This window comes from Rissa tridactyla, chromosome 10 (assembly GCF_028500815.1).
Source record: "Rissa tridactyla isolate bRisTri1 chromosome 10, bRisTri1.patW.cur.20221130, whole genome shotgun sequence".
Taxonomy (NCBI): domain Eukaryota; kingdom Metazoa; phylum Chordata; class Aves; order Charadriiformes; family Laridae; genus Rissa; species Rissa tridactyla.
The window spans coordinates 5,892,832-5,908,379 of record NC_071475.1 but is presented as its reverse complement, the minus strand read 5'-3'; the positions used below and the strand labels follow the sequence as shown (position 1 = coordinate 5,908,379).

The following is a 15,548-nucleotide window of genomic DNA, read 5'->3' as shown; positions in this document are numbered from 1 at the left end:
CACGGGGCCCAGGCACCGCCGGCCCCAACCTACCGGCCGCCGCCAGACCCGCAGTCGCCGTTGCGCTGCGACCGCCGCTCCAACATGGCCGCCCGCGGAGCGCCGGAAGCACCTCCCGCTTCCGCTTCCGGCCCCCTTCCGCGCACCGGGGCCACGCCCCCCCTCACGGAGCGGGCTCGGCCACGCCCCCTCCCCGGCCTCCGCCCCCACCGCCTTCCCGGTCTCCATGGCGACGGCGGGCGGGGCGCCGGTGTCGGGCGGCGCCGCCCCGGGCCGGCAGGGGGCGCCGTCCGGCGGAAGCGGCGCGGGCGGAAGCGGCGCCGTTTCCAGGTAACGGCGGCGCGGTCGGGGTCGGTTCCCGTGTTAGGGGCCAGTTCCGGGGCCATGAGCGGCGGCGGGTCCGGGCGGCGGCGACGGCTGGTGCTGCACGTGGACCTGAACAACACGGTGGTGGCGGCGGACGCGGTGTCGGGGCAGGGCCCGCGTGCGGCCCTCAACACTTTCCTCAGCACCGTCACCTGGGGCCGCGACGGCGCCGCCGGTGAGCGCCGGGGCGGCGGGGGCCGGGAGGGCGGCGGCGGCGGCGACCGGCGGCTGAGCGCCCTCCTTTCTTGCAGGCGAGTGGCAGTGGGCGAGCGACAGCCCCTCCCTGCGGCCACCCTGCCCCGGTGCCCTCAGCTACTACAGCCGCCACGGCCGGGACCCCGCCTTCACCGAGGCGGGCCCGGGCCGGTGTTTCGGTAGCCTCCACGCTCGCCACCTGCAGCTGCTGGAGTGGCCGGGCCGGCCACACGACGTCTTCTCGGTCCAAGGGGAGCCCAGCAAGAGCTACCACCTGATCCTGCCCTCCTTCTTCCGCCTCCTGGACACCCTGCACCGGGAGGGGAGAGACTTCGCCATCGTCTTCAGGACGTTCGGCACCGACCTGCCCCGCGCCCTGCGGGCCATGGGCTGCGCCCTGGCCGGGCAGCACCCCCAGTTCCCCGCCCTGAGGGAGGTGGCGGTGAGTGGCACCCTGAGGAGGGCAGGCGGCCTGTAGGGAGCTCCCCCACGTCAGGCTGCTCTCGAGCCACTCGGCCATCCCGCTTCTAAAAGGTTGCGTGGAGGGGAGACGCAGCCAGCTTCTCGGGATGAAGCTGTTAGCCAAGGGCGAGCACATGTGTGGAGACCCTGGGTGGGAAAGGTCTCCTCTGGGGGTATCTATTCCGGCTCGGACAGAGCATCCCTTCTCCTGGAGAGGGGCTGCTGCAGCAGAGTGGGGCTCCCTGGCTCAGTGCCGATGGCAGCCGTGCTCTGCCCCTGGCAGCACACTGGGCAGGAACGCTGGGAACGACCTTCAGAAGCTGCTTTGGATGTTCCGCGGAGCATTGACAGAGATCAGGGACTGAAACAGGCGCAGCGTGCAGCTAGGAGACCATTCCTTCCCATCTCAAGGGAGGATTTTTGGTTGGGGGGGGATTCCACACCTCGTCTTCTTCCCAGTGCTGTTCTCCCACGCTGCGGTGGTGGGGAGTCTCCACCCTGCTGCTTGTTGTCTCTGCCAATGCATGAAACAACCTGCCTGCTTTGGAAACCTTTCCTCTCCTGCTTTCTGTGGTCCCGCAGCTCCCTGTGGACCTCACCCCTGGCCAGATACGCTGCGGCAAGCGAGAGGTGGTGCTGACAAGGGGAGCAGAGCGGCTGGCCACCCGGGAAGATGGAAGAAAGCTTTATGACTACTTCAGCTCCTTGGAGGGAATTGGGGGCTTCCAAGACCACTTTGACTGGTGAGAAACGGGGCACTGAGGAAGTGGATTGGGCATTTTTTTCTCTCCTGTGATTTTCTGAGCTTCTCCCAGCCTGGGATAGCTCCTAATTTTAGGATCTTTACATTGTTGGGGCCCCTATCACTTACGTGCTCCCCAGTGGAGAGCTTTTGCCAGTGGGCAGCTTGATGGGGCTCTTGCATCTTTCCTCAGGTCCCCATTCCCCAATGTACCTCCTGTTTTTCTCCAGACACCCCCTGATTTGTCACCTCACTGCAAAATGCCTGTCTCCCAGGAGGCAGCAGTGGGCAGAGGAACAGGATGGTCTCCATCCCACTCCCCTGGCTCACTGGGTTGCCCTGAGCCCGCAGCACCGCCCTGCCTGCCTTTACCCGAGAGTTGTCGCCCTCTCCCTCCCCTGACTGCTCCGTGTCCCGCTTGCTGTTTCAGGTGGGCCAGAAATCAGTTCTCTTCCCGGGGTGGGAAGCCCCTGTGGATTGACCCCCATGATCCTGATGTTCACCACATCTTCATTGACGACAACATCCGGCTGGACGACGCGGACACCATTGTTCATCCCCTGGTAGGTGGCTGAAGGCCCTCCGGTGCCAGCTGCCTGCACTGGAGGGGGTCCCTGGTAAGGTCAGGCACATTTTGTCCCCTTTGCATGAGCATGAGCCTGCAAAGGGGGATCAAGGCATAGCCCCGGTGTCACTGCACCCCATGTCGCCAGCGTCGGTGGCAGCGATGCACGGGGCTGCCCGTGGGGAGGTTGAGATCGGCCGTCAGCAGAGAACAGCAGGTGCTGGCTGCCTGCGCTCGCTGCCGAGCGCCTCTGCTTTGCCAGGGTGAATCATCCCCGCTCCTGGCGGCAACAGGCCAGCCAGCCTCGGCAAGTGGCCACGGCTCATCTGTGGCACTGAATTGAAGGAGCAGTGTTTGTGGTGGAGCATGCTTGGAAAAGGGAATGTTTATGCAGACAGAAATGCGCCTGGAAGTTGGACAACTGTTGATGCTCGAATGAGAGCTGCAGCTCCATGGGCGAGCCTGAACCCCTGCCCGTTTCCATCCAGGAGGAGACAGTGCCGGGATGGGAAACCTGCGGCAGAGAGTGAATGGTCGGCAGCGTTTGCCAGGCAGCTGGGGAGTGGCGAGGGACGGGATGCTTGTCGGATATTCCTTCCATACAAACTCTCTCAGCTCGTGGATTTGTAGGTGGTGGCAGGAGTTGTTGCTGCCCGGGGCAGACCTGTCAGGAATAGGCTTCTGTCTGTGCCGTGCCTGATTCAGGGGAATTAATGCAGATGGCTCTGCTGAGAGCCTGAGGCTCCTCTGCGCAGCAGCTGTTGCCTGCGTGTCTGCAGCAGCCAGAGCGTGGCTCACGCAGCTCCACTCGCTGCATTTCAGCCTCAGGTTGTTTCTCTGATGAAGGAGTTCCTCCTTTGCCGTGCCCAAACCACGACACATCTGTAGCCAGCACGGCTGGTTGGTCAGCCTGCTTGGTTTGCCTTGGGGCGGCCGTGCAGCCAGCCCCAGGGCTCCTGACACCACATCAGTCAGGTAGGATCAGGTGGCAGCAGACCTTGCTGGGGTCTGGGTGGCAGCCGAGCATCTCGCCAGCAGGGCTCATCCCCCCTGCTAGGACTTTGCTGTCCTGCAGCCAGGATCAGTAGGTTGGACGCCAGCTTCCCCTCCTCTTGCGTCACCAGCTCTGCGGGGCTGTCCCTGTGTCAGTGAGGGTGACAGAGCAGCACTGGGAGGGAAACAGATTGCCAGGTGGGCTTAGGCAGAGCTGTAGTTAAGATCAGAAGGTGAAGTCCTTGTTCCCTCCTGTGCAACAGGCTGTGGCAGCCAAAGAAAGAGCTGTTGGCAAAGGTTTTCCTGGGCCATAGAGCCGTTTTCTTCTGGCTGTGTGATGTGGTCCATTCCTTAGGGAAGGCCCAGCCACGTGTGTGGCAAACTGGTGTGGGAGGGAGGGGAAATTGGAGAAACTTCATCTTCTACCACTGGAGTGGAGATGGGAGCCCCTGCCCCCTCCCCCTGACCCACAGATAGCGTGGAGGCTCCTGGCCGAGGAGGAGGGCAGGGTGCACTGCCGGATGCGTGCACTGCCACCAGGCTCCACGCTCGTGCCGGGTACGGCCCTGGCACTGCTGCCCATGGAGGGTGTGAGTGCTTCTGTGCGCTGCTCTCTCCCCACAGGTGTTTTCGGAGCGGGGCAGCAGCAGCCCCAGGCGCGCTCCCACCTCGGAGCTGTATGACGTTTGCCTGGTGCAGACCGACCTGCTGGAGGCCATTGCCGATGAGGACTATTTCCTGCGCTGCGTGAGGAGGTGCGAGGAGAACTATAACCGCTACCTGGCCAGCACGGAGAAGGACAGCCCGAGCCAGCAGCAGTATGGACAGTGATGCTACCTCCTGGGGCCGAGGGGCTCTGGACTGGGACAGCCCCCTCCCTGCTTCCTGCTGCGTGCAGGCAAAGTCCCAGGCTGGGCTTCTGCTTTGAGTTGTCCCTTCTCTCTCCGATGTGTGACGTGCCCCCTCGGTCCTACCAGGAGCCCCCATGCCCGAGCACAAGCATCCTGGGAGCTTGTGTGACAGGATCCCTGGAGGAAACGGCTTTCCTTTCCTTGGCAGCGCTGCAGGAGCTGCCTGCCTTGCTGGCGGGGCAGGGGCAATGCAGGCAGCTGCGCAGTGTTCACTCCTCTCTTCCCGTTCCTGTACCAGTGGCTGGTGTGGAGCGGGTGCCAGGGTGAGGGCAGTGTTACTGGCGGCACACCCGAGTGCCGTTTGCACGATGGTGTTCTCCCCGGCAGAGCTAGCGATGCCATGTCACTTCTGCCTGTTTTTAAAGCAAACCTTTCTAGCTTGTTTCTGCTGTGAGTTTCCTGCCTGCCCTTGGTTCTGCCTGCGCTGGCGGGTGGAAAGCGCCTTTCCCGGTGTGTTCATTTTCCATGCTCAGTCGAGTAGGGACAAAGGTGACGGTGGAGGGTTTAGGACCTGAGTGCACCTTCCTGTTGGTGCTGAGGGACCCCGGCGTGCTTGTGCTCAGAGTGGGGCCGAGCTGACGCTCTGTCCCCGGCAACCCTGCAGTGGTGATGGGCAGGGGGTCGTCTTCTTCAGGGCAGGACGGTGGCTTCTCAGGTCCGGAAGCCCGGTGCTGGGGTGGCACTGGTTGGGGAGCGCAGAGCTGGGGGGCTCTCTCTGGCCCCTCTTCCCGACGGGTAGGGGTCCCCGGGAGGGCCGGGCGGAGGGGAGCGGGGCCCGGCGGGGGGGCCGGGGCGGGCGCGGCGCCGCCCCCAGCAGCAGCGGGCGGGCCCGGCGCGGAGCGGAGCGGAGCGGCGGCGCGGAGCGGCGGGGAGAGCAGCGGAGCGGGCGGAGAGGTGAGCGCGGCCGCGGTCCCTGCCCCGCTACCGGCGGCGGGGCGGCGCGGGGAGCCCGGGACCGGCGGTCCGGGGGGTGCGGGCTGCGGGAGGGAGCCCCGGGGGGTGCGGGCTGTGCAGCGGGAGCCGCCGAGAGCAGCGGTCCGGTGGTTACGGGATGCACGCCGAGAGCAGAAGCCACGGGGGTCCGGACCGTGCACCAGGAGCTCCGGGGAGCGGGAGCTTCGCTGTGGGTATGGGCCGTGCACCGGCAGCCCCGGTGAGTGCGGGTTGTGAGCCAGGAGCCCCAGAGAGCAGAATCCCGGGTGGGTGCAGGCAGAGACCCCTGGGGAGTGGGAGTGCGGGTGGGTGCGGGCTGTGCACCGGGAGCCCGGAGTACGGGAACCTCGGGGAGTGGGAGCCCCGGTGGGTGCGGGCACAGAGCCCTGGCGAGTGGGAGCCCTGGTGGGTGTGGGCTACGCACCAGGAGCCTCAGGGAGCAGGAGCTCAGGGTATGGGAATCTCGGGGAGTGGGAGCCCCGGTGGGTGCGGGCACGGAGCCCGGGGAGTGGGAGTCCCAGTTGGTGTGGGCTGTGCACTGGGAGCCCCAGGGAGCAGGAGCCCGGGGTACAGGAGCACCGGTGGGTGTAGGTGGGGAGCCCTGGGGAGCGGGGGGCTGTCGCACTGCTGAGGGGACCCGACTTGCTGGGGCCAGGGCGGCCCAGGTGCTAACTGGGGTGCTCTCCCTGCAGGACGCGGTGGGTAGAGCCGGGCCAGCGACGAGCCGGGCCGGATGGGTGGCACGGCAGGGCCGGGGCCTGGGGACCCCCGGGGTGGCTGAGCCGGCCCATGGCGGCGGGCGCGGGCGCCTTCGCGTGGGCCGCCTTCCCTGCCATGCCCACGCAGCGCGTGTACTGCAGTGGCGTGCACCGTGACGGGCAGCTCTTCGTGCTGGGTGGCTGCGGGAGTGGTGGGCGAGCCTTGGGTGCTGCCGAGGTGCTCGACCTCCCAGCCCAGCGCTGGACCACACTCCCGCCGTTGCCCACGCCGCGGGCCGGTGCCGCTGCCCTCGCCGTGGGCAAGCAGATCCTGGTGGTGGGTGGCGTGGACGCAGCACAGAGCCCCCTCGCTTCCGTTGAGGTCTACCACGTGGATGAGGGCAAGTGGGAGAAGAAGGCAGCGCTGGCTCAGCCCTCCATGGGCATCTCAGCTGTGCAGAGAGGTGAGGGCTGGGGATGGGACTCGGCTGTGAGTAGCTGTACCATCCAGGGAAGCGGGGATGCAGTGGTTGGGCATGCTCGGGTGGGATTTGAATCCCGCTGCTGCTTGGGATGCAACATGAAGCTTTCATTCAGAACTTGCCACTTAATGGCAGGGTCATGCTCCTGCCCTAGCAGCGCTGTCGCAGCCCGGGACTGGGCGATGCAGAGCCCTGCTGTGCACGGGATCCTTCCCCAGCTGGGAGCCATACTGGGGTGGCCAAGCACCCTGCTGCAGCCTGGCTCGGTGTGCTCTGCATCGAACGCATTGTGATTTCTGCCCAAACTTTGCTGAGCAGCCTCTGAGCCTTGGCACAGCCCGGTAGCCCACGGGCTGAGGGTCAGGGTTAGTGCCATATGTGGTGTCCACGTCTGCTCCCTGTCTGGGGACATCGTGGTCTGGCCCCGGGCTGCAGCAGGGTGGGCAGGGCAGAGGGGTCGGCAGGGCACTGGTGGGAGCGGGCAGGGGTGCCGGCCGCGTCGGGAGTGGGAGCAGGATTTGGCAGTATGGCTGTGTTGCCATGGTGTCTCCAGGGAGATGGTACTGCTGAGAATAATTAGAGTCGATGGCCTTGTGCTCCGCTGTGCGCCTGATGGATGGGGCAGAGATGGGGGCGAGGGGGTCCCAGCAGGGTCGGGGCACTGCCAGGCTCAGGCCTGGCTGCACTCACTGTCCCCTGGCCACCCTGGAGCAGCGGCTGGCCGTGGGGCTCAGCAGCACCCGTGCTGCCTGCCCTGGAGGGCACGGGGGGACTCCCAGTCCCCCGGCACTGCTCACAGGCCCCCCAACCCTACCACTGTCTCTTTTGCAGACGGGGCCATCTATGCGCTGGGGGGAATGGGTGCAGACACCTCTCCCCAGGCACTGGTTCGTGTCTACGAGCCGGCAAAGGACCACTGGCAGCCCCTGCCCTCCATGCCCACCCCCTGCTACGGGGCCTCCGCCTTCCTGCAGGGCAACAAGATCTTCGTCCTGGGTAGGTGCTGCTGGGGCGAGCCGAGCATCCCCTCGCGCCCCTGCCCTCTCCCTCCATGGCCTCCCTGGACCGGGGAGTGACCTGGTGCATTTCAAAGTGCCCACCGATGGTGCCAGCTCAGGGCACTGGCAGCCACAGCATCTGGTCTGTGTGCAGGGGGCCGTCAGGGCAAGCTGCCCGTCACTGCCTTTGAGGCCTTCGACCTGGAGACCAGGAGCTGGACGCGCTACCCCAGCGTGCCCAGCCGCCGCGCCTTTGCTGCCTGCGCCATGGCTGATGGTGTCGTCTTCAGCCTGGGGGGGCTGCAGCAGCCGGGACCCCACAACTTCTACTCCCGTCCCCACTTCGTCAACACCGTGGAGATGTTTGACCCTGTGCAGGGTAAGCTCCGTGTCCCTGGGTGCGGTGGGAGCATTCTTTGCAGGTCCGGGATGCCTCCTTGGGTGCTTGGTGAGGGATGTCCATGCCAGAGGGATGCAGTTCATCCAGGCTCTGAGCATCAGCCCCTTGCACCCATGGCGAGTCCTTCCCTGCGCTCCCTGGCCCTGGGGAGCTGTTAGCCTGGGGGTGTCCTGGTCTTGATGTGCACAGAGGAGCCCTGGTGGGCGATGCTCACACCTTCTTGCTCCCAGGTGCATGGAGCAAGCCAAGCCGCGCCATCCGCATGAGGGAGAAGAGAGCTGACTTCGTGGCCGGCTGCCTGGGAGGAACAGTGGTGGTCGTGGGCGGCCTCGGTAATGCCAGGGGTAGGCGTGTGGCCGTGTTCTCATCCCTGTCCTTTGTGGCACATCAGTGACCTGTGTGGCAGCAAGGAGGTCGGCTGTGCAAAACTGTGGTGGTACCACAACACCTTCCACAGCAAAGTGGCCTTAACTCTGCCCGCCGTGTCACTTCTGTGCCCCCCAGGTGCTGGGGGAACCCTACTGCCCTGCCCCACAGGCTGCCCCCACTGAGCTGCTTGCCCCTTTCGCCCCCCAGCCAGGCTTTCCCCAGCTCTTGTGCAGTGTGCTGGGCTCACACAGCCCATGCCAGCTCAGCCCCGCCGCACAGGGCTGCAGCGCCGCATCCCTTTCCCAAGAGAGCTCGGGAAAGGTTAGTGCTGTCACTCAGCAGTGGGGTTGCAGCGGGGAGGGCTGCTGGGGAGCCTGGCGTGGCTGCAGCACCCCCAGCCCTGCAGCGAGGGCTGCCAGACCCTGCTCAGCTCACCCGCGGTGATCTGGACCTCCTGCCACAGGGCAGGAGGAGGTGATGGGGATGGTGAGCAGTGCTGGCTGGATCCCTGCCTGTGGTGCGGCATTGCTTCTGAGCCCTGCTGGGGTTGGAGCTGCCCTCCCTTACTCCCCAGTGACGGCTGTGGGCTGCCGGTGCGAGGGCAGAGCCCGCAGTGCACCACTGGTGCCAGCAGCCCTCCCTGTGGGGACACTGCTAATCCTCTTGTGCTGCTGCTAATTGCCTCTGGGATTGCAGAGCCCCCGCAGCCCAGGGCTTGGGGACCCGCTGCCACTGGGGGCTCCAGCTGGGGCATCAAAGGCATGTGAAGGTGAAAAGGCAGAGCCTGGGGTGCGTGAAGGGATGCGGGGGGGCTGATGCCATCCCGTTTCCCACAGGGAACCAGTCCTGCCCGCTGGACTCGGTGGAAGGGTTCAGCCTCTCACGGAAGAAGTGGGAGCCGCTGCCCCCCATGCCCACCGGCCGCTGCTCCTGCTCCAGCTGCCCGGCACCCAGCCTGCTCTTCGTCATCGGTGGGGTGGCCCAGGGCCCCAGCGGCGCCGTTGAGGCTCTGTGCCTGCGCGAGGTGCCCTGAGCGGAGCCCCGGGGACCAGCCCCGGCCGAGCACCAAGTGCCTGAAGACGGGGACAGGGTGTGCACGTGCCCATGCGTGCGGGTGACCCAGCTCCGGGGAGCCGCCGTCCCATGATGCCGGACACCAAGAGCAGCTGCGGTTTCTCGCCATGCTTCGGAAACCCCTCTCGGCTCCTACACAGCTATGGCAATGGAGCCCAGGGCAAAATCCTGCCTGTCGGGAGGGCCGCGGCCAGCGGCACGGAGGGAGCGGTGGCGGCAGGACTGTTGCTGGCCGAACTGCCCTGTCCGGCCCCATCCGTGCCGCGGCGTGTCCGTGCCATGTGTGTAGCAGTGAGTGCTGTGTCGTCGTAGACCCAGTCGATGTCTCATGTAGCACAGAGGTGCCCTGTAGCTCAGTGCCTAGGAGGTGACGTAGCACCTCGAATAAATGAAAGACATGGAATTTTACCCCACTGGAGTCGTGTCGTCCCTGGTTGCACTGCTCCAGGCAGGGATTTGCCGCAGCCTGTCAGGGAAAACCCCTCGCAAGGCAGAGCTTGGCCAGCCCTTTCCCAGGGGTGGCCTGTTCCGTGGGGCAGGGATGGCTCTTGTTCCTTTCCCCACTGCCAGGGCGAGCAGAACAATGTGATGTAGGGACCCAGCTCTTCTTTTGGAGAGGGAGAGCTGAGCGGCGGTGGTTCTGCCTTGGCGCAGCCTTGCTCCTGCTCAGCATCTCCTGTGGACAAATGGGCTGTGGGGGGTGAAGGCAGCAGCAGCAGAGGGGCTTTGTCGGAGAGAGACAGGGTGCGAGAGCAGGCAGGGAATGGCAAGGGCTGCCAGGATGCTGAGAAATAAGATGAGATGCCTAATGATGCTGGGGTTCCTGGGCCCCATCCAGCACCACAGCCCTGTCTCAAAGGATGGAGGACATCTGGTGCATGGGAGAGCCAGACCCAGCTGTGTCCAGCTCTCCTGGGCAGGAACACCGCATCTCCTGCTTACCAGCGCTGGGAAGGGAAGGTAAGCTCTGTACTGGTGGTATCTGTGGGTGATATTTAGGGGTGCACAGTGAGGCCAGTGGAGGGGGTGACCTCCCAATTGCCCAGTGCTGTGGGCTTACCTGAGCCTCATTGGTCTTGGCTTCACGTAGAGTCACACGCCCCAAAGCACAGAGCGGCGGCTGCAGGCGCAGGCGAGGGATTCAATCTTCCACTGATGTGACACTGGAAAGATCTCATAGGTCTGGGTAAATATCAAGCACAGATACCTGACCTTTCAGAGAAGGCATTCAGCGTGAACTTTGGATGGCTAGCAGGGCTGGAGAGATGGGAGGGCAAATCCTGTCAGAGCACGGCAGCCTCCGGCACACTGTTGGGGCAGGCTGTGCTGTCTGCCGGGGGTGTCATGGCATGGGGAAAGTTGGAAACGATTTAGAGAAGAGCATTCACGAGATGTTTTCAGTGTTGTTGCCCCATCGCCTCTGCAGCCTGCCTGGCATGGTGACCACGGGGTCTGTCCTGACATGCTGTGTGGCTGTTTGCCTGCGTTTTGAGAGGAACATCCTGGGATACCTGGGCTTGGAGGTACTTTGGCTGAAGCTATCCTTGCATCCGCCTCTGGAGTTGCCATAGAAACCACCGCTGTGCCAGAGCCAGCATCAACAGGGAGCCCCGAAACAGTGATTGAGCCGTATCTTGGCGGCTGGGGGGATGCGCTGGCAGCCGGAGGAGAGCAGCTCATGCTGTGCCATGGGGCCTGGACAGAGGGACCTCCTCCTCTGAGCACGACGTGGCTCCAGCCTTCCCCTCTGGATACTGTGGCAGCACCCCATTTTCCCAGCACTCCCCGACCTGCACTCTGCCCTGGTGGGCTTTTTCTTTCCGAGGTCCTGTGAAGTGACAGACTCCTCGGTGCCACCGCAGGCACCCTCAGCCTACCAGCCCTTTCCAGAAGCCACCGAGGTATGTATAACGTCACTCTCACCAAAACTTTAGTCACAGGAGACCCTAAATCACAGAGCTGCTTTGGAAATGCAGCCCTGATTAATAACCTTTTCCCACAGGAGCATCGCACGGACGGGATAAATCAGATGCTGAGTCATCGGCAAATTGACTTCCCTGCGTGCCAACTTCACAGCTTTCCCTGCAGCTGATGGGACACCCGTCGCTGCTTTTACCAAATTCAAGGCAAGAACTAGGAGATGCCAGAAGGTGAAGCCACAGCTCGGGAGCCTCTCGCTGTTGCGTGTCCCTGCTGCAGCGGTCTTTGTGGCAGCGCCGGTGCCCAGCCCGATGTGGCCGGTGGTCCCTGTGCCACAAGAGGTTTGCCCCTTTCTCGGCAGCACCTTGCCTCAGGCATGCAATTGCCTGGCACATCAACACAACACCGCACCCTTTGGTTTGGCTGTTCCACCCAAGGAGAACAGAAACGTGTGACCTCTCCTAAAAGTGTGGATTTCTCATCCTTTTCTATCTATGCTTTTGGGCACAGGATCCCATCCAAATGAGGGGAGGAGAGCAGCCAGGACAATGGCCAAGGACATCTTGGGGTGGATGGATAGATCTTCAGGCAAAGGCATGAAGGCTCTGACCAGCCTTGAAGACTGACAAGTTATTAACTGAAGAGCTCCTGTGAGTTTATAATGAAATGTGCTACAAAGGAAAAAAAACAAAAGTTGAGTGATGTACCAAGTATATTGCTGTCCATCTCCTGGCAGCTTCTGCTAATTTTTACTAAATGGAAGGCTTCAAGTATCTGGCCACACTCATAATGCTAGAAGAACAGTCTGTTACTTCAGATATAAGGAGAGCTACGAGCCAGTGCCTGGCAACGTGGCTAATCTCCCCGGAGTGTGTTATGGATGGGGGAGACTGGAACTAGAGGTAGCTGTCAGACCTATAATTAAAAAAATGTGTTTCTTTACAGAAATTTATTTCCGTTGTAAGGAGAGATGAAAATATAAAAATCTCATTTATCATATTCCACAAACTCGGTAGACGCTTAAACCAGAAAGCTCCATCCACACCAGAAATAGGAATAGCTCTATTTAATAACCTAAAATAACGTGCCGAGCCTTATCGCTGGTGCACAAAGCACCGGCAAATCCTTTCCTAAGGGCAGTGGAAGTGCTGTAAAGGGGTACAGGGCTCTGCAGTCTCTTCTGAAGGGAGTTCTGGGCCAACTTTCCAATTACGAGCAATAAAATGATGGAAAAATCACCATTTATGATGCAGCGCATTATCGGAACCTGGATGCTCAGCAAGGCTCTTGGCAGCAGCGCCGTGTACCGGGCTGTACAACGGAGCTGTAGGCAGTTCAGGAGCAGAACAAGGCTTTTGTTTACTCAACAAGCGCAATAGACATTAATGTTCCCATCAGCACCTGGAGGAAGCTTTGCCTTCCAGCCTACGGCTGCCTTGGACAGCCCGGCCATTATCCCATCCATGAAGCAGGAACACGATCTAGGCTGCGATTCCCCGCTCTGGTGCTAGAAAATCAGCCCGTTAGAGGCTCAGTCATGCAGCTGAGAGTTAACAAGCCGCCGTAGCAAATCCGGGCTATTTATACCAGCCCTAGCACTGTAGTGACAAGCAAAAACAACACAGCAAAGTCACTTCAATAAGTTTTTTATGGGTAAAAGTCCAGAATATTATTTTTTTTTAAGTGAAAGCTTTATTTCTGTGGGATTTGATTAAGAAACCAGATATATACATCAAGAAAGACATTATTTTGACAGCTCTGAGCTCCAGGCTGCCTTTAATACTAGAGCCAAAAGACCATAAAGGGGAATGTGAGTAACTCCCCTAATCTATCTGTGAATTTATATCAACCTTATTTCTACAGTGGTTTGGTGCTTATGGAGTATCTTCAGAACCAGAAACCAAACATTTTAACCAGTATTGAAATTGCTTTGAATTAAAGGAGAGAAAAATAGGCAAGTTAAGCGCGCCCATTTTCCATTCCCGAAGACGGAGGCTACAGAAATACAAGGAAAAAAAAATTCCAGTAAAACCATGTTTGAGAATATTTCTCTGGGGAGTGTTTAGATGAGGGGTTATTTTTGTCACGCTTCTAATGGGCGAAATTAAATCGTGCTGCGTTTCTGCGAGAGGTATTTACATGAGAGACCACACAGCCTCTGGACGTGAGGTACGTGGGCGCCGTGGCCGCCCTGTTCCCATGGGGGCTCGGGCCTCCTCCTCCTCCCCTGCCCCATGATGGCACCCTGTGACCCGGGGCTCTGGCTGGGCACCTGCTGTGGGCCTCATGGGGAGCACCTGGAGCTGTGGCTGATCCTGGGATCCATGTCCCTGGGGTGAGATCCAGGGACCCCCAGCCCCAGGGGTGGAATCCATGGAGAGACACTAGGCCCAGCCCTGGGGTGGCCATGTTGGCCAGGCCTGCACTTGGCCTGCAGGGCCGTGCCTCCCCCTGAGGCTCTCCCCACAGCGAGGGGGTACAGGGGGATGGTTCCCCCACCCCGACTGGGGCTTATCCTTCTCTCTTCATATTCCCCTTCCCTGCAGAGGAGTGTGGCAGCATGGCCACCGTGGGGTAGGAGATGCCATGCACGCCGGGGACATGGTGAGGGCCAGGAGCTCCCAGCGAGGGTGTCAGCTGTGAAAAAAACATGAATCTTAACGTCTGGAATATCAAGGAGATGTTGAGCACGCCGACAGCCACCGGGTGAGCTTGCGCCATGAGGTGGGGAGGAAAGATTGTGAGGAAATCGTCTATAAAATTAGACATTTAGGGTGTTCGATAGTGATGAGGTGAAACACAGCTCTGTGGTTAATTACAGTCTGGTTAATGATGGTTAATTAGCCTACTCCATGATCCTGTTTGTGTCTGCGTTACTCCCAGCCTGCCAGGCACCGTGATAGATCCACCATTGCCGGGAATTTAAAAACCAGCATCGTCTGAAAGCTGTGCTCTGGTTTATTCGGGGGAGTCCTGTGGCCTATCTACGTCTAATTAGATAAGTTAACTGTTCCCTCTCGCCTTGTGCAGAGGGTAGATGAAATGAATTGTGATTTGCAATATTGTTACACGTTATGTAACTCTAAAATTATTCCATATCCTGCATTTATACACATGGCTTAATTTTTCTTCCCAGCAGAAGTCAAAGACTAGCTGGAACTCCCCACATCTACAATATATAGTAATACAGCAAATATTGTTTGGATCTAAGCATCTGGAGAGCAAATACATAACACTGGCTGCATTTTTTATAGCCGAGCATCGCCTTTTGCCTCACATGGCTAAAAACCAGAGCAAGGTTTATCCCTTGTTTGACTCTGGAGAAGCTAATTGATGAATTTGGTCCTCTGAGGCTCTGTTAGTTAAATAACTCACTTACATAACTAACTGTTGTTAAAATTCACAGTTTTAGTCATAGTGTCTCTTTGGCCTGATGTTATCACAATGATGGATGATAATGAAAACATAATAGTAATTTCCTTGCCCATTATAAAAATACTTGTCGTATATATGAGAATTAATTGAATTTTGCACAGATGTGGGGGTCAAAGGGGAGCCAATTCAGAGAAAAACATATTTATATCTGTGATGGTTTTGTCTTTATAAATATGTATTGCATAATTCTATTGTCTTCTTGGTACCTGCAGATTTCTTTTTTTGTTTGTTTTAATTTTTTTTTCCCAATAAGTTGCTTCTAAGTAGTTTGAAAACCCGTGACTTACTTTCTGGTCAGAGACCAAGCCGGGGAAATTTAGAGAATAGATTGAAAAATACATAACATTATATATAATAATATATAATTATATTTTTAATTATGTATAAAATATGTAATATAGATTTTTTAAAAAATACATAAATCGTTCTGTGGAGTCATGCAATAGGAAAGCAAAAGAGTGGAATAAGTACAGGTGCTTATTTGGAAAGGGATCACTTGAATTCCATCCTCCTCCCAAGTATTCTGTCAGCTACAAAGTCTTCCCTTTTAACTCATTTATTAATGCAGAAAGAAAATACAGACAAGATTTTAACACCCACTCCTCAACATTCCACATTTTTTGCAAGTGAGTTCAAAAGGGTCAAACAGGGCATAAAACGTTATGAATATGCAGCTGCATTTTTGGAGGAGTTGAGAAGGGGGAGAAGGTTCTCAGGAGCAGAACTAACTTTTTCTGAAGGAAAAAAAAAGTTACTCGTAGGACCATGTGTGTGTTTTGAAATGGGGGGAAAAGGTGTTGATTACTTTTTTGCCAGCTCACTTCTGTTACTAGAATCCTTTCTCACCTCAGCAGGGTATGCCACATAATTCCCAGAATACTGTCTTTCAGGGAGCTTTAAAAATTAAACATAAAATCAGCATACAATCTAGGCAGGGTATGAATCATGCTGTGAGTTCTTTGCAAGTTTGAGTCAGGCTGTTACTTCTGAGAGCAGCTGCCACCA

General features: G+C 59.1%; 3 protein-coding genes across 7 annotated transcripts in view; 2 read left to right on the top strand and 1 right to left on the bottom strand.

The window, feature by feature from the left end:
• LOC128915547 (laminin subunit beta-1-like) overlaps positions 1-92 on the bottom strand; it is a 28,167-nt gene extending 28,075 nt beyond the window's left edge. For all 3 annotated transcript variants that reach the window (XM_054216046.1, XM_054216051.1, XM_054216052.1), the window contains exon 1: positions 34-92. In XM_054216046.1, coding sequence (XP_054072021.1) covers positions 34-86 — 53 coding nt within the window. In that variant the 5' untranslated portion in view covers positions 87-92. The remainder of the gene's footprint in view (positions 1-33) is intronic.
• A 202-nt stretch (positions 93-294) lies between these two features.
• On the top strand, positions 295-4,616 carry LOC128915851 (uncharacterized). The gene is made up of 5 exons (XM_054216695.1): positions 295-541; positions 618-1,003; positions 1,606-1,766; positions 2,196-2,328; positions 3,948-4,616. The coding sequence occupies exons 1-5, from the start codon at positions 385-387 to the stop codon at positions 4,152-4,154; spliced, it is 1,044 nt and encodes a 347-aa protein (XP_054072670.1). The 5' UTR covers positions 295-384; the 3' UTR covers positions 4,155-4,616.
• Positions 4,617-5,071: 455 nt separating this feature from the next.
• KLHDC8B (kelch domain containing 8B) lies at positions 5,072-9,617 on the top strand. Of its 3 annotated transcripts, none has more exons than XM_054216706.1 (6): positions 5,072-5,128; positions 5,860-6,329; positions 7,179-7,343; positions 7,500-7,724; positions 7,976-8,089; positions 8,951-9,617. In XM_054216706.1, the coding sequence occupies exons 2-6, from the start codon at positions 5,957-5,959 to the stop codon at positions 9,145-9,147; spliced, it is 1,074 nt and encodes a 357-aa protein (XP_054072681.1). In that variant the 5' UTR covers positions 5,072-5,128; positions 5,860-5,956; the 3' UTR covers positions 9,148-9,617. The 3 variants fall into 3 exon arrangements, with proteins under 3 accessions (XP_054072681.1, XP_054072682.1, XP_054072683.1); XM_054216707.1 differs by lacking the exon at positions 5,072-5,128 and adding an exon at positions 5,232-5,387; XM_054216708.1 differs by lacking the exon at positions 5,072-5,128 and having other exon boundaries at positions 5,232-6,329; positions 7,976-8,077.
• Positions 9,618-15,548: the final 5,931 nt, after the last annotated feature.